Here is a 25,338-nt window from a genome sequence, read left to right as displayed (position 1 = left end):
TACATCCCTTTCTCAAACAGAAGTACTATGGAATATGCTAGAACCACAGACCAACCCTGACACATCTCCCTGGGACAGGGAATAACTAATCAATATATAACTTAACTTGCAAGTCATAGCATTGTTTTCTGCATTAAAGCAAAGTCAGATATATTAGACAACAGAATGCAAGACTGAAATATCAAAATTAAGTTTTGGGAGCTAAGACTTCAGGTAAATTGTGATTTTCCCCCATGATTATTTCAGACTTATTCCCTACCCCCCGAGACTTTAGAGGAATGTGTATAAGATCTTTCTCTTTACTATTTCAGAAAAGTTTGAGAAGTACTGTCCCATAGGTGGATGGCTACTTTTCAGACTTAACGTAGAGCAAAACAGTTACTAATTTAAATAACTTTATCATTTGTCTGCTTACTTTGGATTTAATTTGAATTCAAATTTCTTAACATAAAAATTTAGGATCTTTCTGGTTTTTCTAGTATGTTCATTCAATAATATACATTTCCCTCTAAACACAGCTTTCACTGCATCCCATGAATTCTCATATTTCCATTTTCATTTGGTCAAAATATTTCCTTACTTCTTTTGAGATTTCTTCTTTGACCCATATGTTATTCAGAAATGTGCTGTTGATCTCCAGTATTTGGGGACTTTCCAGCTATATTTCTGCCATTGATATCTTGTTTAACTCCATTGTCGTATGAGAGTAGACACTGTGTGATTTCTGTTCTTTTCAATGTAATAAGGTATGTTTTATAGCCCAGGATGTTCATGTGAGTGTTCATGTTGTTACAGGGCAGGGAGAGGGGCACCACAGATCCCGCAAACCTGCCTGCTCAAAATAGGTTCTGCCATCTGCCACATCAACACAAAACATATGAGACTTTAATGAAAAGGAACTTTAATACCATTGGTAAACAATACAGGAAAGGCAAAGAATATAGTTTCTAAATCAAGCACCCAAAGTTACCCGTCCCCTCGTGGGTAAAAGTCCACCCAAATGGGATTGGCCCAGAGCAAGGCCCGAAAGCCTGCTACAAGTCTAAAGCACCTTTCAGTGGGGACCCACAGAAAAGGATCAGAAACAACTAGACAAGTCTGGGAGGAAAAGAGCAAAATCAAAATCAAGGTAAAAGTTGCCATTATTATCCTCCCCACTGTCTCTCACCCATATCTGTTTCAACCAGTCCATGACCAAAGGGCAAGCGCAGTTTCTTTACATGTCTCTCTGCTCCATGTGCCTCCTCCAGGTCTCCTTCTGGCTCTCCATCCTGCTTCCTTTCTTCCTCCGTCCCTTCTGCAGCTTCTTCTCCCAGCTCAGCTCCACCCTTCTCGGGTAGGGCAGGAAACCTGAAACTTCCCCCTTTCCTGGGGACCACCCTGTTACATTGTGAGCTTCAGAAGAACGTGTGTTCTGCTGTTGTCGAATGAAGTCTATGGATGGAGAGATGCCAATTATATCCTGTGAGTGATGGTGGTGTAGAGTTCAGCTGTGTCCTTAACTGATTTTTACCTGCTGGATCTGTCCATTTCTGATGGAAATGTGTTGAAATCTCTAATGATTCAATACAACAATGGAATCATGCATTTATCCTTCTATTAACTTTTACCTCTTGCATTTTGATGTTCTGTTGTCAGGCACATGCACATTAGGACTTAATGTAACTTCATAATTCTTTAAAGACTCAGAAGCTAATTTCAGGGTCCCTTAGTATCTGAAGGTCATCACTTGTCCCCAGGCAGTACCTATAATTGATGTAAAACTTCCCGATTGCCTGTGAATGTGAAGTTTCAGTGAGTAGAGTTTTTTCCTGAGTTAGTTAAGCAGAATTCCGCTCTATTTTAACTTGTGAAGAGAGAGCAATAGGAAAGGCATTAATGAAAAGTTTCTGCACTGTGACCAAGGTAGTGGGACCTACTCTGCTGAGGCCATCATTTCAAATAAATTCTTATTTTGAAGACTCAGTAGGTTGTAGAAGGTTGCCACTAATGGACTAGTTCTGCACCAGTGAACCACTTGAAAGTTAGTGATTTACACTTAGGAAAACAACATCAACTCACTATGTAATGTGAGCTTCTTTTCTTGTAAAGTGCCTCTTTCCTCTACTGCGAAACCAGAGGAAAAAATAAACAAAACATCCCTTTCAACTGAATTAGACTTTTTGAATTGCAGATAAAAGGCAGGACGTTTTCCTTGTAACAATAACAGTAGGAGGCATGTGGAGTATCTCAGCTGTCATCCTGGGTAGAATAAGTCCAAGTGGTCCTATAGTAGTTGTGATTTTTCCGAAGTGGGACTAACATGACATTTGTTTCTTAATTCACTCAAGGAAGCTACTGTAGTCACCTAGTGCTGTATTATAGAGCCAAAGAGATGAGGAACAAAAATAAGATCGCTCAGCTTAAAGAGAGGAGTGCTATTTGTTTGTTTGTTTAAGATATTTATTTATTTTATAGGTAGAGTGTTCACCTCAGCAACATTTAACTGTGTGTCAGATCCTCTGCTGGGTTTGGTGATATTAATGCAAAGAGGGTCATAACCAAGCCCTTGTCCCCCAACCCTTAAATGCCTCGTAGATTGTGGCAGAAGCAAACACAGTTTTCCACAATAATGTGAGGCCACAGTGGGCACTGTGGGCTGCAGAGGAGGGTTCTTGGTATGGCAGGGCAATACCTTCTGAAGAGATGGTGGCCATCACTGAGAACAGTGCCTGGCACATGGTAATCCCTTAAGGAGTCTATTCATCCTCTGAGATATTGTGGTTATCCTCATTTTACAGATGAGGAAACAGGCACAAAAATGCCCAATCTCCCAAAGCCAACATGTGGCAAAACAAGGATTTGAACCGAGGACCCCGCCTGCCATCTTGGCCATCCTGCTCTTCTCCTTCTCTGTGCCAGTCATGGAAGACTGTGAATGCTGAGCTACCTGGAATCCTTCATTTCAGAGATCACCATTTTGTAGCAGACCTTACACTTTCAGACAAGTTCACCCCTAAATATTTACTATATTGACAGTCACTGCCATGCAGGTAATTGTCATGCCGGCTAAGAAGCAATATGGCTACTTCCCAATGCCATGGAGCATCATAAAGAGACAAGTGTGATAGAGGTCTTTTTTCCCTCCTTCAATCAGGAGTTTAGATATTCAGAAGATAATCCCAAGTGATGTGATAATTGATATGTTCTGATGACCAGGCGCCCTCTAGTAAGAAATTCCTCCAAGTGGGCCTGTTTGCATTTCTACTTTACATTTTTATTTATTTATTTATTTATTTATTTATTTATTTATTTTTATACAAGAACCAAGGTACAGGCCAGATGCCAGGGAGGGTGAGAGGATTCACCAGAGACAGAGTGGGGAACAGAACAGGCAGGCTGACGAAATACACTGCTGATACTCTACATTTTTAAAGAGTGTTTGTTTTAAAAGGTGATCTTGTCTGTTTATGCAGGGAGCCTGTCCCCCCTTGGGTGGTGTGCCTGAGGTTCTCAGTGCATGTAAGCTGTCACCTCTCACCATCCTCTCACCTGATCTGCTGTGCCTCTCTGACGTTTCCCCCAAGTAATATGGAAAGATGGCCAAGTCTTAACACTTTAACACTTTTAGTTCTTCACAGTCCAACTAAAGATAGAATTTGCAATAACAGAGTTGCTAATTGCTGGCTTACTTTCAGACTCTTTGCCCCAATTTTAGCAATGACATGTACCCACAAAACATAGGTGATTCCATGAACTGGGTAGAATAAAAGATCAGCACAAAAATAGCACTTGCTCTTCCACTTGTATGTAGGACCTTCCTTTACTCAGCTGGCAACAATTTTGATGGTGTTTGCTCCTCTGGGAGATGATTTAATATCTGGATCTGCAGGTTGCAGTGTGAACATTCCACAGATGTTTATTAAATGTGACTTTTTTTTTTACTTTAGGTAAAGGTAAAGGAATTATACACATCAGCAAACAGTGTATTACTAACGCACAAAACAGCTGGTGGGGTAGGCCTTGTATTGCCGTGTTTGAAAAATATGAGGGTTAAAAGCCTGGATCTTACTTAAAGGACTTTATTTGATAATCCTTTCCGAGAACAATCTTTCATTAATTTATTTGTAAATTAAATCCTTCATGTCTGATTGGCTTAAAGTAGATTGACTGCAGTGTGTTCCCCCACCCAAAGTTGACTAGTTAGAAACTGTGTCGCAGTCCACCCTGGGGGGCCGTAGGGGAGAAAAAGATGATGTTTTAGGGATCCAGGAAGTTAAACTATCCCCTGAGATTTAAACACAGACATAGAAGCTCCTTATAAAAATTCTGTTGTTCTCAGAGCAGAAGACCTGTTTGTATTTTCCACGGGCTTCTCCACAATGCACCAGAGGCTTCCTTGATCTCCACTGTGTCACCTAATCTCCCAGTGACTCACTATCTTACATTCCGCCCTCTGGTTGATGCTTTTTAGTTGTAACATTCAAGTAAAAGAAAGAAAGAAAGGCTTAGCTTTTGGAACAGAGCGATCCCTTTGTGTCCAAATGTCTTCACCTTTCCAGCTATCACCCCATAACCCGAAGCTCCAAAATTGTGAAGCTGGAGAGTGACAGTGAGGAAAAGACTTGGTGAAATAAGCCTCATTGTTTCCCAGCAGTAAGGGAAATAAATGTGCTTCATCACTCACAGATGCACTTTACCTATGACATTTTCTGGCTGTTTTCTGTTCTCCTGTGGGAGGAGCCCCCTGAAGCAGGCAGAGGGTTCTGCTCCAGTGGCTGACTGTTTGCAGGCCAGGGATGGAGATGGCCTGAGAGGCACTCACAGTGCAGAGAGCCCCGCAAGCCTGCCCCGCAGATGGAAGGTTTCTCTGAGCTCCCAGCCTTGAGAAGTGAGCCTTGGTGGTGGAGGGGTGAGGGGGTCGCATCCCAGAAGAGAGGATACGATATGCATCTTCCCCTGAACATTTTCATTAAACAGGACAGGTACTGGCCACCCTAAGTGACTGGGGGAGAGTTCCTGGCCCCTCCTGCGTGCATGGTCTCCATGTCTGAAAATGCCCAAGCCCAGTGGCTGGTCCTGGCTCACTGAAAAGATCCTCTGAGGGCCATGATGTCATCTGACTCCAGTGCCAGCCAAGCAAAAGTGGGCTAAAGGCCTTGAAGATGAAATCAGTAAATTTACTTTTGTGAAAAATTATGTGTTGACTCCCAGTTAGATAGCTAGAGAACATGAAAGAAATCTGTTCTTAGATTTCTGCACTTTAGCTTCTTTCATAAATGAGTCAGTGATGGTGTTCACCTGGGCTCCTTAGTACCTGATGGGCAGCTTTCAGAAGCTCCATAGGTAGAAATTTTCTGAAAATCTAGGGCTTTGTTTATATAAATATCTTGTGCTTTGAGGAGGTGATAAATCGGTATGAACCGCTATTGTTATCCTTAGGGACTGTCTCCCTTACACAGAAAGGATAAAAAAGACCACTTTTATTTTGTAGTCATAACCAATATCTCTCTCTAGATGACCTCTTGAACCACTGACAATAGCATGAATATGTCTGTGTGTGTGTTTCTTCTAGAGCTTTTATTTCCTACCTCATGGCCTTTTTATTTCACCTCCTTTTGCCCTTTTTCTCAATTTTTGCTGTGCTTTGCACACTACCTAACATTTAATACTCAACTGATGTATTTTTATTGATGACAAATAATTTAGCCTGAGAGGCTCTACTTCTGTCTCCTTTTCCTACCCCTTCTTACCCTTCACTCCCACAACTCATTGACATAGAAGCAGAGGGTGTTTTCCGAGCAGGAGTGGGAAAAGGTTCCATCTTCTAGGCCAGCTGTGATGACTTGGAAGCAGCTGTTTAGAGGATTTGGATGGTGCATCTGAGTTGAGGGGGTGACAGTGCTGTGATCATTAGCAGTGCTTGCTGTGAGCTCAGAATGGATGTGATGGTCCCTGCGCAGTGTTCGTGTTCCTGCTTGAGGTGGAGGGACATTTTTCTTAAGAATGAGAGAAAAACATGTGCTTCCAAGGACTGTGTTGAAGAAGTACCCACTTATGTTGCTTACATTTCATGCCTTTAAAAGTAAATGCTCCAATTTCTACAAAAGTAGAAATTTCTACAAAAGTAGATTTCTATAAATCTCATACTATAGCCTTGGAGAGTCCTGTTGGGCAGGATCAGCGTGCTGGCGAGGAACCTATGAGGGTGTGAACTGGTATGTCCTGTCATCGTTCCGCACACTGGGGCATTTGGTTCCCTTCAAAGTAAGAAGCAGAAAACCACAGCTAATGCTGGATGACAAAGCTGTGTTGACATGCAAGTCTGTTGATCTTGGACCCTTGTGGAGTGACTAGCAGGAGTGTCCTGGCTGCTTCCTACTCAGAAGGATCACTGGCTTCTACCCCTCTTCAAGGAAAGGACCCCTTTCCCAAGAGGATAATAGGCCCCACATACCCAACCCCAGCAGCCGGCTCTGTATCACTATACCCACATCATCTAGGGGCAACCTTCTCTCTTTCATTCTCTTCCACAGGCACTGGGGAGGATATGGAGGAAAGGAGGGAGTTGGGCTATGCCCACATGGGGCATCAGAAGTTTCTGTGGTGCCAATGCATTTAGAGCAGAGAATCACAGAGCAGAGCACAGCCTCTGGGCCTGTGCATTGGCAGCTGCACAAGCTCTGGTCACAGGTGAACGGGAGCCTATTTGCAGGCTCTTCAGGGCCTTCGTTTTGGGCTCGGTAGTCCGACATGACAAAGTAACCACTTAAGCTAAAGCTGACCCAGAGAGTGGGGCCCTGCACTTTGGAACCTGGGATGTGTTAGGCCAACCTGCAGCTGGTAGCAGAGGGCACGCAGCAAGTGGGATTAAATACGGTATGAGTTTCCAGAAAGCTGTCATTTGTAGGCAGATGTGCCCCAGATGTTGAACCTGTGTCTTGTAACTGGTTAAGGTTGCCTTGGACTGAGATTTTCTAGGCTCTACCTGGGGATCATCAGGAGTAGAAACTTCATTTGAATTTTTAGGACCCTGGAAGACATCAAGGACAGAGGGCGGAACCGGAAGGGAACCATTAACTAAAGCTTTTTAGAGAAGTTTGAGAACACTGGGACCAAAATAAGATTAACTTGTGTATCTTTGACTCTTGTGGGCTGAAAACTGCTGATGGGTTTCTCTAGGCCTATGTTCTTGTGAATTCATTTGTTTTTTAGTTTTTTAACAGAAACAGGGTCCTCCATCTGAGGTGCTTAGGAAAGGTTTTTGAAAACACGGATGTTTGAACTTGAAAGTTAAACATGGCCTAGGAGGGCCTCCCTGGGGGCGCAAGGGGTTAAGACGCAACCTATGAAGCTATCTGCAACTACTACAGCATGAGTTGGATCCCCAGCAGCCAGGGAGTTACCCACATGGTGCAGCAGACCTCTCCTGACTCGCCCGCTGCTCCCCTCAGCAGTGTGTTTCAGTCAATCTGACTGTTCTGTTTCCTACTCTGTCTCTGATGAATCGTCTCACCACCACCCCACACACACACACCTCTGACCTGTACCACAGTTCTTGTATGCATAAATAAAAAAATCCTAAAAAAAAAAAAAAACATGGCCTAGGAAGGTGAGGAAGATGGGAATAATGTAGATAGACACAGGGTGAAGCGAGCAAGTCCCTGAAGGAAAGAAGCTAAAATCTACCTCCCATGTTCAGTCCTCGCAAGTTCAGTGAGTCCTTTCAGCTGTTTCTAGTATATTCTAAGCTCTGACTGCTTCTCATAATCTCCCATACTTCCCCTCATGCTTCACCTGGGTTCTGCCAGAGGCTCATCTGCACTTTAGTTTCCAGTCTTACTGCTGCAAGGCCTCTTCTGATTTCCTTACCCTGAGTGATCTTTCTAACACATACATCAGATGCTGTCACTCCTCTGCTCAAAACCTGCCAGTGGCCATGCAGCTGGGCATCAAATTCAGACTCCTGCTTTACCCATAAGAGATGTTTCACACCACTGTCCTCCAGCCACGTCAGCGTCTCAGAGCTCTTCCTTGAACAGGCCGCCTCAAGACCTTTGCATTTGGAGTTCTTTCAGCTTTGGGTGTTCTTCCCTGAGATATTTGCAGAATTTGCTCTCTCATTTTATTTGGGCCTGTTAGATGTCATCTGCTCAGAAAGAACATGTATGTCCTTGGCCACGCCACCCTGAATGTGTCCAATCTCATCTGATCTCGGAAGCTAAGCAGAGTCGAGCCTGATTAATAAGCATATGGCAGAAAGGACATCCATGATGACTCTACACACATACATGCACACCATGATGATGAAAATATTCCAGTATATGCATTATTTCTTGGAGAACTGTCACCACAGAAAAATTCTAATGGTGTCGTCCTATTCCAGAGAAAGAACCTTTGTTCCACAAAGTCTTTAAAAAATGCTCCTACTCAAATAGGAGTTCCATCTTTGTCTTCTTTGGTTCACATTCCCTGGAGATCTCTTTTGAACTCTCTGGCAAATTTGTCTTAAGAAGGAACTGAACCAATTCAGCAAGTATTTGTTGAGGGCTGTCTGTGTCAAACACTGTTCTAGGCACTGAGAATAAAGCAAACCAGAAACACCCCACACACATTCACACACACACACACACACATACACACACATTTAGACCCGAAGGGACAGAAAATAATCCAATAAACATATAATAAAATGTCAGGCTGTGACAGTTCTAGAATAGGGAGTGAACTGCTAGCTTCATTAACTTTGTAGGTATAATAGCTAAGCTATGGAAACAACCCAGATGCCCGAAAATAGATGACTGGATCAAGAAGATGTGGTACATACACACAATGGAATATTACTCAGCATTCCAAAAAGACAAACACATGCAGTTTACAGCAATATGGATGGAGCTAGAAGGGATCATGCTCAGTGAAATAAGTCAGAAAGAAAAAGAAAAATACTGGATGGTCTCACTCATAGCAGGAATTTAGAAAACCTAAGTAAGAGACCAGGAAAAAGACTAATCAATACAAAGTAATAATCAAAATCAACAAGCAACTATAAACCAGAGACACACTATGGGGGGTGGGGGGTAGGAGAGGGGAGAGGAAGAACTAGAGTCAAAATAAGGGGGGGGGGTGCAATTGTATGGGGGAATATAACCAAAATGAAAATGCATACATTGTGCAAAGATGAAAAATGATGTAAGAATTATTAAAAAAACAAAAACAAAAAAAAACCTTGTAGGTATGTCTTTCCAGAGGGTGGTGCTGAATAATGAAAATGTCCCCAACTCTCTCTCCTCCCTTTCCTGCCTGAAGTAGAAGAAGGGGCAGGGACAGGTGGGAGGGGAGTTCTCTATAACTGTAGCTTTCTTTTGTTATGGTAAAAGCAGTGTTTGACACCCTCTTGTGAGCCCAGTCTTCAATGTAACTGGAGGGTCAAGAAGTTGGGTTCAACCACCTTTCTGGAAATTCTTGTATTTTGCCCCTTCAGTCATAGAGCTGAATACCAAATGACAACAGATTGAATATTGTATTCATAGCTTGTCCCCAGCTGAGAGACAGCACATCTAGGCTAGGCCTCTATTTTATGTTACAAACCACAGGAGCAAGACCAGTTGCTCTCTGGAACCCAGATATCCAGATTCTAGATTTCCTCCACTATTTTGAAAGCTACTCAGGTTCCTGACCATCCCTGTCAATGTCTCTATTGAACTTAGTGGAAAACCCCTCACTTATTGCTCCTCCCCTTCTTCCCCTCTACTTCCCGCTCTCCACCCCCATACCTCTTCCATGGCCCGTTTCCACAGACTGTGGCTCTGCCTTGCTCTCTGTGAAGCTCAGGGTTTATGGGGTCCAGCCCAGTCAGATCAGTCACTGGCCAAAGCTGTTCATTGCTTCTCCCTGGGAGCCAAACGTTTGTTGAGCACCACCTACCATACATTGCCACATTAATTGTGCTTCTTGCACTTTCTAAGTTTTCAGTGGCTAATTCCTGGTGATGGCAAAGCCTGGCCAAGAAGCAAGCTTTGTCATCTCTCTTAACACTTGGCTGAATCAAGGGGATGTTGTCAAGATCATGGAGCCAAGAGCCTCATGCTAAGAGCCATGGGGCTCTGTGGAAGTCTGAGCAGTGTCTTCTCTGCATTTCCAGAAAAGTCCAAACCAAGCTGCTTATGCATTGGCCTTCCTAGGAGATGGACATTTCATTTGAATTTAGGACAACAGTATAACTGTACAATTACAATTCAGAATGTAAAGTATTTCACCTTAATAGTGTTGTAATTGTCATCAGCTGTTATTTTTTTTAATATATTGCTTTCAGAGCATTTTCACATCTGTAGAAAAAATTGAGTAGAAAGTTGAGTTCCTATATACTCCTTTCCCCTACCCTATTCTTTCCCCTATAATTAACATCTTGCTTTAGTGTGGTAACTGCTACAATTGATTAGCCAATATTGCAACATTATTTTAACTGAAATTAATGTGATTTAACTGAAGTTCAATACAAACTAAAGTCCCTGGTTTAGATTAGGGTTTACTCTCTGTGTTGTACAACCTGTCAGTTTTAACAAATGTATGGCATGTATCCCCTGTTGTAGCATCATACAGAATAGCTTTTCTACCCTAAAAAACCCCTGTGCTTTCCCTGTTCATCCTTTCTTCCCTTGTCCCAAACCCATGGCAATCCCTGGTCTTTTTACTCTTTCCATAATTTTGCCTTTTCCAAAATGTCCTATAATTGCAATCACATAATGTGATTTTTCTGATTGATATCTGTCATTTAGTGATATGCATTTAAGGTTCCTCCATGTCTTATTGTGGCTTGATAGCTCTTTTTTATTGCTGCATAATATGCCTTCATCTGGGTGTACTGCAGTTTATTCACCTATTGAAGGATGTCTTGGTTACTTCTAAGTTTCAGCCATTATGAATAAAGCTATAATAAATACTTGGATGCAGGTTTTTCTGCAGACATAAGGTTTTGATCATTTGGGTAAATACCAAGGAGCTTGATAGCTGAGCCATATGGACTATGTTTAGACTATGTTTAGTTTTGCAAGAAATCACTAAACTGTACTCCAGAGTAGCTGTACATTTCATCAGCTGGTTTTGGTTCCTACGCAGCTTTCATGTAAATGAATCTGATTTTTCTAGTGAAGGTTTCAGAAATAGACTGAATTTAATAATCCAAGGCATTTTCTTACTGTGCTCTGATCTGGGACTTAACCATACAGACTGCCACCTACTCTTCTTTCTGTCATTCTCCTGTTCTCCCAGAGCTCAGACATCCTAGCAGGAATCTCCCTCTTTTACCTGACCCATCCTCTCTTTTGCTTCTCATCTCTATCCTTTCTACAACTAAAGTTAAAGGTAAATAGGAAAAGTGGCAGGTGCAGAGTTGATGGGGAAGGCCCACTCCAATTTTTCCATAGAAGAGTTTCGTGTTTTCCCAAGGGTTCATTTTTTTTGTTTGTGTTTTTTTTTTTTTCTCTGCCTTTAAAAGGCTTTAAGTTGAGGGCCTCCCTGATGGCACAAGGGGTTAAGATGCAACCTATGAAGCTGTCCACAGCCACTGCAGCACGAGTTCATTCCTCAGCCAGGGAGCTACCCACATGGCGCAGCAGACCTCTCCTGCCTCCCCTGCAGCTCCCCTCAGCAGTGTATTTCAGTCAATCTGCCTATTCTGTTCCCCGTGTTGTCTCTGGTGAATCCTCTTATCCCCCACACCTCTGGCCTGTACCCCAGTTCTTGTATGCATAAATAAATAAATCTTTAAAAAAATTTTTAAATAAAATAAAATGCTTTAAGTTGATACCACTAAAAGGTCCATTATGCTCCCACCCTAAAATGTGAAGACAGGCATGTCTTGTTCCTTACTGGTTTGTCCCCAGAGTCAGCCAGTGAGGCATCCCACATGACTCAAACCCTTTTGGGGCAGTCACTGAACAGCTCTGCTACACGTGACCAAAAGAACACGCATTGGCCTAAGGGCGGCACATCAGGAGCCTACAATGAGACAGTGGACTGAGAGACAGCCCGATGCATCACCGCTCCTGCTAATTCCTTCCCTCTTGTGGTTCCTGGGAGACTCCTGGAACCCCATGACTATAAAACACTAGGAGTGGGTTTTGTTTATGGCTTGTAGGCCTTGTTACTTTATAGGTAGGCTTCATGTTGTGCAACCCAAATGCTTCGGGTTAATACAGAGGAACAGATAGATGCACTTGAGAGTAGAGGGAACTGCTGAGTGGGAAGGGAGCGCCCCAGCTAGCGGAGGCAGCCCATCACCACGGTCCCACTCCGGAGACCATTGCAAGGCTTTAATGCATGGCCTGTCCATGGTGTGACTGACAGCTCTGTGAATTTCCCCTGAGTTTTCGGTGCTTCTGCCCATGTGCATTTGGAGGCAGACAGGCAGAGTGACCTGTGGTTGAAGGGACTTTCCCTGTTTGAGTCCAGACATTGTCAACAAGGTGAACCTGCAGCAAAGCCCTGCGCATTACAGAAATACAGCTTCCCTGACCTCACCCACTAAATATCAAGAGTGCCCCCCTCCCGCAGTCATTGTAACAATCAAAACCAACCCCCATTTGTTTCCCTGCTGTTTCTAGCAGGCACAGACAGTGGTGCAAGCCCCTGACCTCAGGACCCATCTAATCTGGTCAAGGTTTGCCAGGGACAGGAGACCAGGCTGAGCTCCTCGACATCCAGGCCCTTTTCAACAGCTGGTACCTCACCCTGTCACCCTGGCCCTTTTCAGACCTGCTCTCTCCACTTCATCTACCTCCTCACATCCAGGGCTCAAGGAGAATAACAGAGATAGTTTAGCAGTCTGCAGGGTGATGTGGGTTGAGAAATGTGGGGTTGCAAGAACTTCAGGGTATTTTCCCCTTAACTCCTGAAACTGTAGTTCCGGGGATTTGTTTCCTCCATCTGAACCCCGCTTCTCAGTCAGTGGCCCTTTTCTAGTCAAATGAGTTCTCTTAGGGGTGCTCTACAGTCAGCCCCAAGAACAGAGAACACGTGGGGTCAGAGCTGCACAGAGGTAACTGGCATTGAAGCAGATCCGTCCTTCTGTTCCCTCTCCTCTGATCCCCCCACCCCCGCCCAGGGTGCATGCATCTGAAATTCCACATGAAACACTGGTATTTTTCTTGGCCTAAACCCCATCCTGCAATGCCTTCTGCAGGGTGGTTCCACGGGTGTCCTGAGCGTGTGCAGTGGCAGGAAGACGTGAGTTTGTCATTGCCAAATTATTCACATGGAGGAAATGGGGCAGAGTTCAGGGAGTGCTTATTTTTTACCTCCTCCCCTCTCATAGCCTACTTCCTAGCTATGCACCATATGGATGGAGGACCTTGACAGAGCTGAGGGCGGGTCTGCCTTGGTTGGAGCTGCCAACATCTGAGATCCATAAGAGCAGAGCTGCTGCTGGGCCTGGACCTGGAGGATGGCGGTCCTGGGGCTACCACAAGGCCAGGGGACGGCGACATGGGGCCAGTGGGTCTTCATGGAGGTGGGGTTGGCGTAAGAAGGGCCTGTAGCATCTCAGGAGACTCCTCCTGAGCTGGCATGTAGTTCCTGAGGTTCCTGGAAGCCTGGCTCACAGCACTGAGGGCTGGGCCCTGCAGAGAGGACCGAAGTACTGCCACTTTATCCCAGACATGTCTCTAGGCCACTCCCCCACCCCTTCTTTCCTCTGGGACTCTGGGAAAGTCAAGTACAGCCCTTCCACAGACACCTTGATGCCTCGAGTCAGTGTCAATCAGCTGGAACAGGTTTTTGGAGTGCCTCAGCTTGGCATAGCTTCTTGCGACCTCAGCTCTGCCCTGGTAGAGCCTGTTGATGATTCAGCAACTGGGGAACTCCAGCCAGCCCAGGAGGCTTGGCAATACTACCCTGCTGCCCTGCAGTGCCTGGATGGGGGCGCTCAGCCAGCCCTCACTGAGCAGGCCCTGTGGAAGAGGAAGTTTGACTCAGTACCCAGACCCAGTCCAGGTCTTGATAAGGCTTTACCTCTGCCAGAGATGACTGCTTCCTCCTGGCCTAAAAGTAGTGCTGTAGATTCGTGCAAATGGGGGGTGAGCACAAATCTCGCCAAGGGTTTGTTCAGTGAGTCCTGGCTGTTTGATAAAGACATTTTACACCTGTGTGCTATTTGCTTTCTGGTTGGGTCTCCTCCCAGATCCCAGATGAGTGGGCAGCATTGTTCTAAGGCTTTGAAGTGGGCGGGGGGTGTCAGGAGCATGGAGAGGAAGATGTCTGTGTAGCAGCGCAAGGTGTTGCATCACACCTCCCAGTTCTTAGAAACAGTGGTGTCTCAACAGCCAGCACCCCCCTCCTCCTGCAAGGATCTCTGCAGCTTTTTTATTTAGTCGTTTATTTTTTGCATACTTTTCTGGAGGGTGGGCAGTGAGTGGGCAGTGAGTGGGCAGTCGCCTCCTTTTACAGCCGCGTTGCTTCTCTGATGCCTGTGCACGTGGGGTCAGTCCTGGGTGTTTTTATTAGAACCTTGACTCTAAAGAGCTCAAAGCACATCACCAAGATTTTCATTTGCCCTTTGAAATAGGGAAAGAAATACAGCAATCAATTCTCCTCAGTCAGGTGGGAAATGAGGTCTGGGCTTAGAAAGAGGGAGGAACAGGAGATATCAGCCCCACAGGTGACTGGAGTGGGCTCCATGCCCGTGGCTGGTGCTGATGGGTGTGCAGAGGTGAAAGGAGAGGACGCTGCCTCAGGAGTGCTCGGGGGGAGTGTCTAGAGGATGTGAGGCCAAGCGAAGCCCAAAAGATTGGGTAGAAAGGTCAGGGCAGCAGGCGGGCTTTCTAGGGGGGAGAGTTGAGTTCGTGCGTGTAGGAGACTTAGGTCAGGCAGACATTTGCTTGAATTTGGCTTGACTAGGGAATGTGGGGGATACCTGAGAACACAGATGAGTGTTCGCTTCAATTGTGTCTCTTCTCTGGACTGTACGTGTCTTGTGGAGCGTCCTGCCTTCACCTGAAGCACCCCCAGAAGTGAGTATTCAGTAAACAACCCCCTGGGCTGGCCAACTGGCCAACCAGGCTGTTCAGTGAGCTCTGGACCCCTTTTCTTTTTTGTTTCCTCCTTGAGGTCCTCAGGTGCAGGTCTTCCTATTGTCTCATAAAGCTTTCAGGATAAGCCTACACAATGAGTTAGGAGTCTGAAAATAAAACATTCAGGGGTCATCCCATCGGGTGACCAAACATCCCATCGGGTGACCAACCTTGGCCCAGCAGCTCAGCAGCTTCGGGAGGAGGGTGGCACTTCCTCCCTGGGTTTCTCTCCTCTCTATGGTAGTGACACTGGCTCATTGAACTAGAAGCCACATTTTCACTGACCACCTACCTGAGTGCTAGTGCAGCCAGACATTTATAAGGAAGCTCAATATGGTGGTTTCCAAGAATCAGAAGGATAATTTCTCGTATACGGAGTATGTTGAAGATGTTGTGAGAGAAGGGACAGAAAGTGTTCCTCCACTTTTCTCTGCAGAACCCCCTACTGCCCCACAGTGGGGGTCAGTACACACTTACGGAATGAGTGAATGGATACCAGTTTTCAAGTGTTCGCCATCTCCTCCAAAACCAGAATAAGAGCCACGACTCAGGGCTGCAGCTGTGGGCATCTAGGCTAGAATCAAGGAAGGAATTCCCAAGGATCTGCCGCTTCCCCCACCCCCTGCACTCAGTACACACTGCACACGCAGTCTGCACACCCCTCCACCTGGGCTTTCAAGCTCCTGACCTCCTGGACAAGTTCAACTCAGCGTGATGTGAGTTGAAGGTATGAAGCCTTATGCCAGGTGTGATGATAGAGACGAGTAAGGCACAGTTCCTGACCACACTCAAGGGAGATGAAGACGAGATGTGAAAATTTCCAAACTACAAGGCAAAATCAATTTAGTACCGCTCTGAGAAAGAGATGGTTATTTCTGACATTTGAGGGAGCCTTTGAGCGGCTAGTTTGACTCCCTGAGTGGAGACAGGCGCATGCTCGCTTGAGAGACCAGGGTTCTATTAGCTGTAACTAAACGACAGCAGCTCCCATTGTGGCAGGTTTGTTATGTGCTACTCAATATGCCACATGTTTCTCTTATGTCCTCCCATTCGTCTTTTCAATAACCCTGCACAGGAGTTAGATATCTTCATCTCTTTTTACAGTGAAGGAAACCAAGACTCGGGCAACAAAGCAAAGCTCACATAACCTGAAAGGATTGGGTTCAAGTCCTGAGTGCTCTGAATTCTCGGGGCAGGCCCTGTGCAGGGAAAGGGGAACAGTGCCGTGCCACTGGCATCAGATTCCCTACTGGAATCGATGGGAGGACCTGGAGGAAATGAGGCCCGGTACCAGCGTCAGCACCTTAAGTCTCTGCCCAGGACTTTAGACTGGGTTCTGTGAGCAGGGGAGCCCACTGGGAGTCTACGGGAAAGGAGTGTGATAGTCAAGGACTTAGGAAGCTCACTCTGACTGCAGGAGCAAAGGTAAAAACACTGTTGGCATGAAAACCAGTTAGGCAACTATTGTGATAGCCCAGGAGGGATGATGAGGCCTAAATTGGGGCAGTGGCAGTGAGGATGCAGAGGGATGGATGAGACGACAGTGTGGAGGCTGGATGTGTAGGAGGCCTTGGCTTGGATCCGGGGTGAAGGAGAGGGAGGGGCTGATGATGGCCTTGGGTCTTTAACCCCACCCCAGATCCTAAGAGGTGGAGGAAGTGGAACAGGTCAGGGGATGAGATGGGTTTATTTTTGAACATATGGTTTAAGGGAAAGGCCTGTGGAGAGTGGTACGGGTTGGAGACGGTGCGTGGGGTATGGAAGCCGGGAAAGTGTCGCTGGCAATGTGAGATCTTCGTGGTGACTTCAGCAGCCCATACTCATCTAAGATGCCATCATTCTCTGATTGTGTGGTTATTGTTACAGTCCCATCTGGCCTGGACACTTTGAGGTCAAGCCAGGTTTGCTTTGTTTAGGTTTTGCCCATGGCACATAGATAGTCCATAAATATTTGATAAATTAACATAGGCAAACAGCAGGTTTTTTAAGTGCTCAAAAGGTGTAATATTCCAAGGTCAGTGCCATTGAATATCAGTGGCCTGCAGCCCAGTGACCCTGAAATCTCAAGTAAAGCCCATTGTTGAATTCCTCTTGGTGAATCCAGGAAAGAGGGCAGGGCTGGGAATTGCTGGCCACCTCCTCTCCTTCCTGGACTTCTGTGAAGTTATGATGCAACAAGCCAGGGAGAAATCCGGAACAGAACTGCATCTGCGTGATTAATGAGTGCTTGCAGTGGTCTAAGGATTTAGTGTACTGATCTCATTTCACTTGATCCTGGCCATAGTTGTATGAGGAGATGTTATCCTCACTTACAGACCAGGTTGGATAATGTAGCCTCTGTCCCACAGGTATGGAGTGGCAGAGCCTGGATTTGAACCAGGCCTGATCACAAGACTTCCTTCTGCTCTGCCTAATAGCCCTTCAGCCAGAATTAGAAAATGGGTGAGGGCTGCAATGTAGGTATCCATCGACCCATCAGAATTATCCTGAAAGTTCATTCTGAATATGCTGGGTTTTCCTATTCACAGATATTTTGAAATGGCTGTGGAAACTACCTGTATGCCTGGGTTAGCACTGGCTTATTTTCCATGACATCATAGTCATGGGGTATTGTGTGAGTCTCATCAAGTTGGACTTCGCTTGCTGTGGCCACCCCAGGGGGCAGCCACAAGCCTGCCCCTGCCTCCCTTGCTGTGGTCACCCCAGTAGGAAGGGCAGCCAGGTCCTGAGTTCACTGACCCAAGTCCATTTCTTAGACTGCGAGCTTGGAATATATGACCAAGCCAACATCAAGACTGCACTGAAGATGCAGGACATGGCAAGGGCTCATTTAGTTTTAGAGACAGGATCTCTCCCATCTTCTGATATTTGATATAAATGTCATGCTAAATTGAGAGACAAAATTACCATAAATGGAGCACTCTCATTGAGACACAAATATGCAGCTTTCATTTTTGCCTAATCCTTTTCCAACCAGGAGATCTACCACAAAGTGTTCGAACATATGCTAAATGGTTGAGGATGATGGGCAGCCCTGTATCCACACAGGCACCTGGAATTTATAGAGACTGGCAGGTCTTCTGGTCCAACACTGTCATTAAAGATAAGGAGCATGAGTTGAGAGAGTTGAAGTGACTTATTGGAGGTGACACCTTTTGCAAATGAGCCTAGTCTCTAGGCTCCCCTACAGCCTGTGTTCCTGTATCTTAGCACAGACCTGACCTATCTCCAGGAGAAAAGAGGAGGAAGAGGTACTTTCTAGCAAGTCTGTATTCTTCATGTGTACTTCACAGGGTAAGCAGAGCAGTGTGAGGTCAGCTGCTCCCTGTAACATGTTTGCCACTTACAAGCTGAATGACCTTGGGAAACTTAATCTCCTTACCTCTAAAATGGGGATGTAGCAATGCCTACTTCTTAGGACTTGTTTTGAGTATTGAGAGATAATGATGCAGGACACGTGGTAAGTGCCCAAGCAAATGATGCTACTATTATTAGTAATAATACCATCAGTCACGATGATGATCTACAGCTGAACAACGTGAAGAGGGAGCTGGGACACCAACTAGGCTCAGGGGTCTTTCTGCACCTCCTGCATTGAAACATCTTCCTAGTTAACTTGTCCCATGTCATGGTGTGTCCGGGCACTGGGGTCAGGACCTCACTTGAGGGATTGTAACTAAACCTGTCCACTCCCTGCATAGTTGGTTTCTTTTGCTCGACACATCAGGACCTGCTGCCTGACATACAACACTAAACTTTTGACATAATTTCTCGATTAGACTCTCCTTGGGTAGCAGGGTCCAACCTGTGTTTTGAAAGCAGTGTTCCAGATGCTGGGATGGTGAAAGAAAGAAGCGTCTGTCCCATGATCTCGTCTACCCAAGGTGATTCATTCCCATGCCACATATTTCTAAACTCTCCGTGCCTTCCCCTGAGTTTCCCTAATCCCGTTGGGCCAGTTCCTCCACAAATTCCTGCACAGCTTTGCCTGACATCCTCTAAAGAGAGTGTCACCGGTGCCTCTGTAGCAGGGGCAAATGTGTCACCTCTAACTTGGAGAGAAACCACGGCCTCTCTGAGGCTGGGGCCCTGGGGTTGCCACATGGCTGCTGTCAGTGGGGGCTTTTTTGGATTCACCTACAAGGGAGTCAGGGGCAGGCTTGTGGTTCTGGTCTGCCACCTTCTCTGTACACCCCTATCTCTGAAGCCAGCACCTTCACCTGGCTATCAAAACCTTGCATTTAAAAATACTGATAAAGGGGCCTCCCCTGGTGGCGCAGTGGTTGAGCGCTGTGTTGCAAAGCTGCCTGCAGCCTCTGCAGCGCAGGTTCGATCCCCAACCACCAACAAGGGTCCCACAAGGCGTGCAGAACCTCTCCTGCCGCCCGCTGCTCCCCTCAGCAGTGTACTTCGGTCCTTCTGCCTGCTCTGCTCCCTGCTCTGGCTCTGGTGAATTCTCTCACCCTCCCACGCTTCTGACTGTACCCAGTGCTTGTATAAATAAACAAATAAATAAATCTTTAAAAAAAAAAATAAAAAAAATAAAAATACTGATAAAGCAGTGTTGCAGTTTTTGATAGTTTTAGTTTCGCTAGTTTTAGTTTCACTGTCATGTTTGCAGATGAAATATTGGCATATAATTCAAAAGGGAAGTTGCCTTAGAATTTGGGTCTTCTGTGACCCATTTACACATATTTTGTGCCCACATGGCTGCTTGTGGGTGTCCTGCAGACCTCAGGGTACCACCTACCCCTTCCTGAGTGGCTGGCTCTGCCCCTCATGACCCTCAGCCCCAAGCATAGTAGGAGAGGAAGGGGGGAATCTGGCTGCCCCCTGAACACACCTACACTCCCTTCTTGCCTTCTCTCCCCTCTTCCTCTCTTTCTCCTAACTCCTGCCCTTCCTGCTCTGCATTAGCTCTTTTTCCATATGCCTTCCTCGCCATCTCCTTAAATCCATGGCATCCTTCATCTAAAAGGTACAAATGGGCCTCCCCCGTGGCGCAGCGGGTTGAGCGCAGTGCTGTGAAGCTGTCCACAGCCTCTGCAGCACGGGTTCGATTCCCGGCCGGCCAGGGAGAAACCCACATGGCGCACAGACCTCTCCTGCCTCACCCACTGCTCCCCTCAGCAGTGTCTTCAGTCCATCTGCTTGTTCTGCTCCTCGCTCTCTCTGGTGAATCCCCTCTCCCTCCCATGCCTCTGACCTGTACCCCAGTTCTTGTATAAATGAATAAATCTTAAAAAGGAAAAAAAAAGACGCTCTACTTCTAAAAAAAATAAAATAAAATAAAAGGTCCAAGAACATCTCCATCCTCCCCACATCTCTCTGGCACTAAAACCTCACCTTCCCCTCTTCACTCAGGAAGCCCAGCTCACAGGATCCCAAAATGGGGAAACGAGTGAGCCACACCATAGAGAATAGTAGGGAACCAGGTAGCAAATCCTGGCTGTCACGGAGGCCCGACCAGGCCGTAGTCAACTCTGCTGGGGTGACCAGGGGCCCGGTCATGCTGCTCCCATAGCTAGACACGAAAGCTGAGTGTCCAGCCACAGAGGAGGTGGCTGGAGACGATGGGGGATGTCCCGTGCAGAGACACAGCTGGGTGCCAGTCTTGGACAGGAGTGAGGAGCCACGTGGAGATGCTGGGGGAGGAAGGGGTGCCCTGCTCTGTGACCTGGGGGAGCTGGGTGCCTGGCATTCCCCGCTGGCACATCAGAAGATGAGTTTCACTCTGGCTTCATTTAGTGAACTCCCGAGATCAATAGGCTAGCATCTCTTCACAGTCTTTCTGTTGGAAACTTTTATTTGCATTCCAAATGGCCCTGTCCTTCCTGAGGGCAGCCAGTCTACGTTAGGGTGTGGGGATCAGCCTTTCATAAAGTTTTTTCTGTTGTATGTGGTTTTCCCCTCAAACCACCTCCTTTTCTTTTTTTTATTCTTTTTGAACTCCACAAGCCAGGGATTCCCCTCTTTGGAGCTATTTAAACAGAAATGGGAAACTGGCAGGAGCAGCCTAAAAGGGACACCTGGCCCAGAGGAAGGCGGCTGTGAACCAGGGCAGGCGGGGTGCAGCTTTCAGCCTGTGACCCGCGCCGCCAGCTTCTGTCTGGACTGGGTGTTGTCTCCGTGGAATTGCTGTGTGTGCGGCTGTCCCTGGAGCTGTGCTGTCCCCACACAGGTGCTCCAGGGAAAGATTTCCTCGGTTTTTGATGAGTCTCAGGGTCTCCGAGGCCACATGCTTTTAGAAGGCCTCACACAGCCCAGCTTTTCCAGGCACAGCGTGGGGCCGGCACTGTGGACACCTGGGCTCCTGCAGACTGGGTGGTCAGGGGTTTGCACATTTACACCCTTGCCCCCAGCGGATCTTGCTCCTAGTGGGGCATGGGGAGGGGTTGGAGGCAAGGGGACGAAGAAACAAGGAACATGGCCTCTGGAAGAGAGGGACCAAGCCTCGCCTGCTAGGCCTGCTGAATCTGTCATTTGGATTCACTGGGGGTTGTAACTGATAAGCATATACCTGCCGCATGTTGTGACAGCCACGGCCAGGAGGCTAGGTTGAGGTAGGCTGATTAAATTCTGTCTTGAGTAAGCGGGTCGGACAGACTTAAGTTTGGATTTGGCTCAAGAGCTTGAGCACATTTCTGAACCTCTCTCAGCCTCAGTTTCCTCATGTGTAACACCAGGTGTCTCTACATGCTAGACCAGAAGGCAGGGGGCGAGGAGGTGCCTATATTGTGGATTCCTATGAGGATAGATAAGTTGGCACAGATATATCCCCAGTATTGGGCCTGGGACTGGTGCGTGGCCACCAGATGGTCCCCACCTGCCTGAGAAGTAACAGAGGCCGCCCCTGTCTCTCTGTGCTGGGACCCTGGTAGGGAGTTTGGCACATAGTGAAGGGAAGGGGGAGGCCCAGCCTCTCCTCACAGAGCCTCAGCTGAAGTGGTGCCTGAATTGAATCGGGATGGCAAGGAGAAGAGAAGCCTAGGGCATTAAGGAATTGTTTTCCCTGGGAATGGGAGGGTATAGAAAGGAAGTATTCTTCTTGTATTGTTCAAATTATGAATAAAAACCCACTGTCTTTCATCTGTGGAACATGATTTTGCAAACACTAATTAGTTCCACAAACACCTTTGTGAGTTTGGCAGCTGCTCGCTCACAGGTGAGGAACAGAGGGGGATGAAGTAACTTGCCTCCAAGGCTGGGGGAGCAGCCCCCTCTGCATGCCTAGCGAATAGGTATCGTCTCTCCTCCCGGCTGCAACTGCACAGTATTTGTTTCTTGTCTTGATTTTGCTTAAGCAGAGGTTGACACGGAGCCCAGGGATTAGACTGTGCTTCCTCTGACTGGCAGGACAGGGGAGGGAGTTGGCAGATAATTCATTCGTTAAGGGACAGTGTGTGACAGGCCAGTAGTGCTTCCTCTCAAGAGGTATGCAAAGCATCCCCGTGTCATTCTTTATGTTATTACAGGTCACCGGCTGCCTCTTGTCCAGAGTGGTTTGTGATGGTGCTGGCAAAGTCAGATCATGACGGGTCCCTAGTTGACAATGTGGAGCTTTAAGATTTTCCTGGCTTTGGTGGGAGTGTGTCACTTTAATGCTTGGTGTGTAGATCACAGACCCAGCCTGTTAGATATGTCCAGGGGGATGCTAAGAGCCACGCTTCCAAGCCAAAGTGAGTGTCGGCTCAGCGGCGAAAAAGAATTGCATCAAGAAGACAAGCAAATGTACCTTTTCTCCTCACCCACCCGTTCTAGCCAAATATCTGATTCAAGACTGTAGGAATTTTTGGGAAATTCAGGCCAGCCTTTTCAGTAAAAGCAGTCTGAAGTTTTTGTGATATTTCTCATTTTAAAGGCCTAAAGGAAAGTCACAAGCATGATTGCAGTATCTGCTCCAATTGTGTTTTTCTCCAGAGAGTCAAGACTTCTGTGTCTATACCCTGAATGAAAAGCTTCAAAATATTTGCATTGAATGGGGGATAAACAGTACAGATGTTTGCTGGCTTCCCATGCTGACTTGATTCTTCTGTCTTCTGGGACATCCCATAGGTGGTTCAGCCGTATCTCGCAGCTACCGTGGCATCCTTATTGCATTTCAGTTTTAGGAAGTTATTCTAAGTGAGTTCATGTTGATTGCGTAATTCACAAGAGGTTCCTTCTTCATTGGGATTTTGCTGCTCTGTTTCCAGAAACCCCTGGTACTGTAACATGAGGGCATGTAAGGTTATCTGCTGGTGAGGGTGGCTCCATGGGCATGCGACTTCTGTAGTCACACAGTCTCACGCTCACATGGGCCCCAAGTTGGGGTCTGAATCCTGTGCTGTTGCAATCTTGAAATTTTTGATAGTCTTATCTATGAATTTCTGTCTTGTAAGTGAAGTCCAATGTCACCATGCAGTGGGGCCTTTGAAGACTTGACTCCCATGGTCCTGCCTACCGCACCTCCCTGGCTTCCCTGGGTGGACTCTACCACACCTCACCCCACATCCTGGACACGAGAATGGTTAGCGTTAGGAGTGTGTTCCTGAGCTATCTCAGGGAAAGTTGTGGTGGCTGCTGCCCACTGAGGACAGCTCCCTGGCTGTCACCTCCATGGCATGTTCAGAGGGGAACTAGAAGGAGCTGAGCCTCCCCCTACGACTGAGCCACATACCTCAGGCATCCTGACACAGAGGTGTATAATGCCCTGGGGCAGTTACCTGTCCACCTTGGGTTGGGGTGGCTGGTCCCAGGGAAGAAGAAATACCTGAGTAGACTTCCCTGCCCCTAGGTGGTCCCTGCATGTCCATCCAGCTACTGGCTGAAGGGGAAACCCAGCAGGTGGCTAGACACCTGTTCCCTGGCTGGGTCTACCTTTACACCTGGTCCCGAGCGCCTGTGAGGAACTGTGCTCATCCTCCAAATGTGTGTCTCTCCTAAGAGGCAAGAACTTCTGTGTCTCCACCCTGAGTGGAAAGGAGAAAGGCAGCCCTTACACCTGCACAGCGGGGCTTTGCACAAGCCTCCTCCTACCCAAAAGGGAGAGACGACATAAATAGCAAATAAAAAGCATCGTGACACGCAGAGCAATGTGAGTGTACTTTTAATACCACCAAATTGTACCCTTAAAAGTGATTAAAATAGCAAATTTTGTGTTGTGTGTATTTTACCTCAAAAAGTATATTTAGGGCCTCCCCGGTGGCGCAGCGGTTGAGCGCTGGGTTGTGAAGCTGCCCGCGGCCTCTGCAGCACTGGTTCGATCCCCGGCTGCTCCCCGGCCACCGGAGGAGGGTCCCACATGGCGCGCGGACCTCTCCTGCCACCCGCTGCTCCCCTCAGCAGTGTACTTCGGTCCTTCTGCCTGCTCTGCTCCCCGCTCTGGCTCTGCTGAGTTCTCTCACCCTCCCGCGCTTCTGACTGTACCCAGTGCTTGTATGTATAAATAAATAAATAAATCTTTAAAAAAAAAAAAGTATATTTATAAAGTGTTGAAAAAAACAAAAACACCACAGCAAGTGGTGAAGGAGACTGTTGCTTTTTGAACAAGGTCCCTCTTTTCCATTTTGCATGGCACCCCACAAATGATGTAACTAGGCCTGCCTTTGACCACTTAGTCAAACCTGTAGTTTTCCAAGGGCTGAGCCACAGATCCCAAGCAAGTGGTTTGCTGAGCCAACTCTTACCTTTTCGTTCTTCTTCCCCTAACAGGTATCTTGTTGGCTGTGTGCCAGGCCCTGGAGAACACCACATCGACCCTGAGCGGTAAGTGTGTGCCCTGGGTGTGGGGTGGCGTGTGGAGTACAGGAAGGGAGCAGAGCCTGGCTGGTCTGTGGAGCTCTAAGCTTCTTTCCCAGGCTCCAGCTGTCTGAGCCCACATGGGCCTGGCTGTCCCCAGCTCTGTCGTCTGTCCAGGGGCTGAGGCTGTGCTCCTGGAACACTCCTGGGCAGGGCTGTTTCCTGCTCGCCCAGGGCCCTCTCCTACCTCCCTCCCTGTTTGAGGGAGCTGGGGAGCAGCCTTTAGGACCTGTGAGCTGGGGACCATCCCTATTTTTAACTCATATGATAATCCATCTAATGAACCCAGCCACCTGAACTCTTGTCTGCTTTTGTCTGGTGATCTTTGCTTAGTTATTTTCCAGTGTATTTTTGACATTTGTAGTCAGATTTTCCTGATTTCATTTTAAAGATCCTAGATGAAGAGATTGGAAAGATCAGGAAATGTCCGAGGCAAGACACTCATGGCCGAGCTCTGACAAGGCAGGGCCCTCACGCAGTGCTTCCTTTCCAGCCTCTGTCCCTGTGCACTAAT

The 25,338-nt window shown here is 46.9% G+C and overlaps 1 protein-coding gene across 1 annotated transcript in view; it reads left to right on the top strand.

Moving 5' to 3' along the window:
* The window catches only part of TGFA (transforming growth factor alpha), a 97,563-nt gene that overhangs the window by 10,100 nt on the left and 62,125 nt on the right, over positions 1-25,338 (top strand). The window contains exon 2 of the mRNA XM_037526838.2: positions 24,738-24,791. Coding sequence (XP_037382735.2) covers positions 24,738-24,791 — 54 coding nt within the window. The remainder of the gene's footprint in view (positions 1-24,737; positions 24,792-25,338) is intronic.

Source organism: Talpa occidentalis, unplaced genomic scaffold (genome assembly GCF_014898055.3).
Source record: "Talpa occidentalis isolate TD23 unplaced genomic scaffold, MPIMG_talOcc4v2.1 talOcc4.5, whole genome shotgun sequence".
NCBI classification, from domain to species: domain Eukaryota; kingdom Metazoa; phylum Chordata; class Mammalia; order Eulipotyphla; family Talpidae; genus Talpa; species Talpa occidentalis.
Note: the sequence above shows the minus strand (reverse complement) of the source record. Positions and strands in the feature narration are given on the sequence as shown.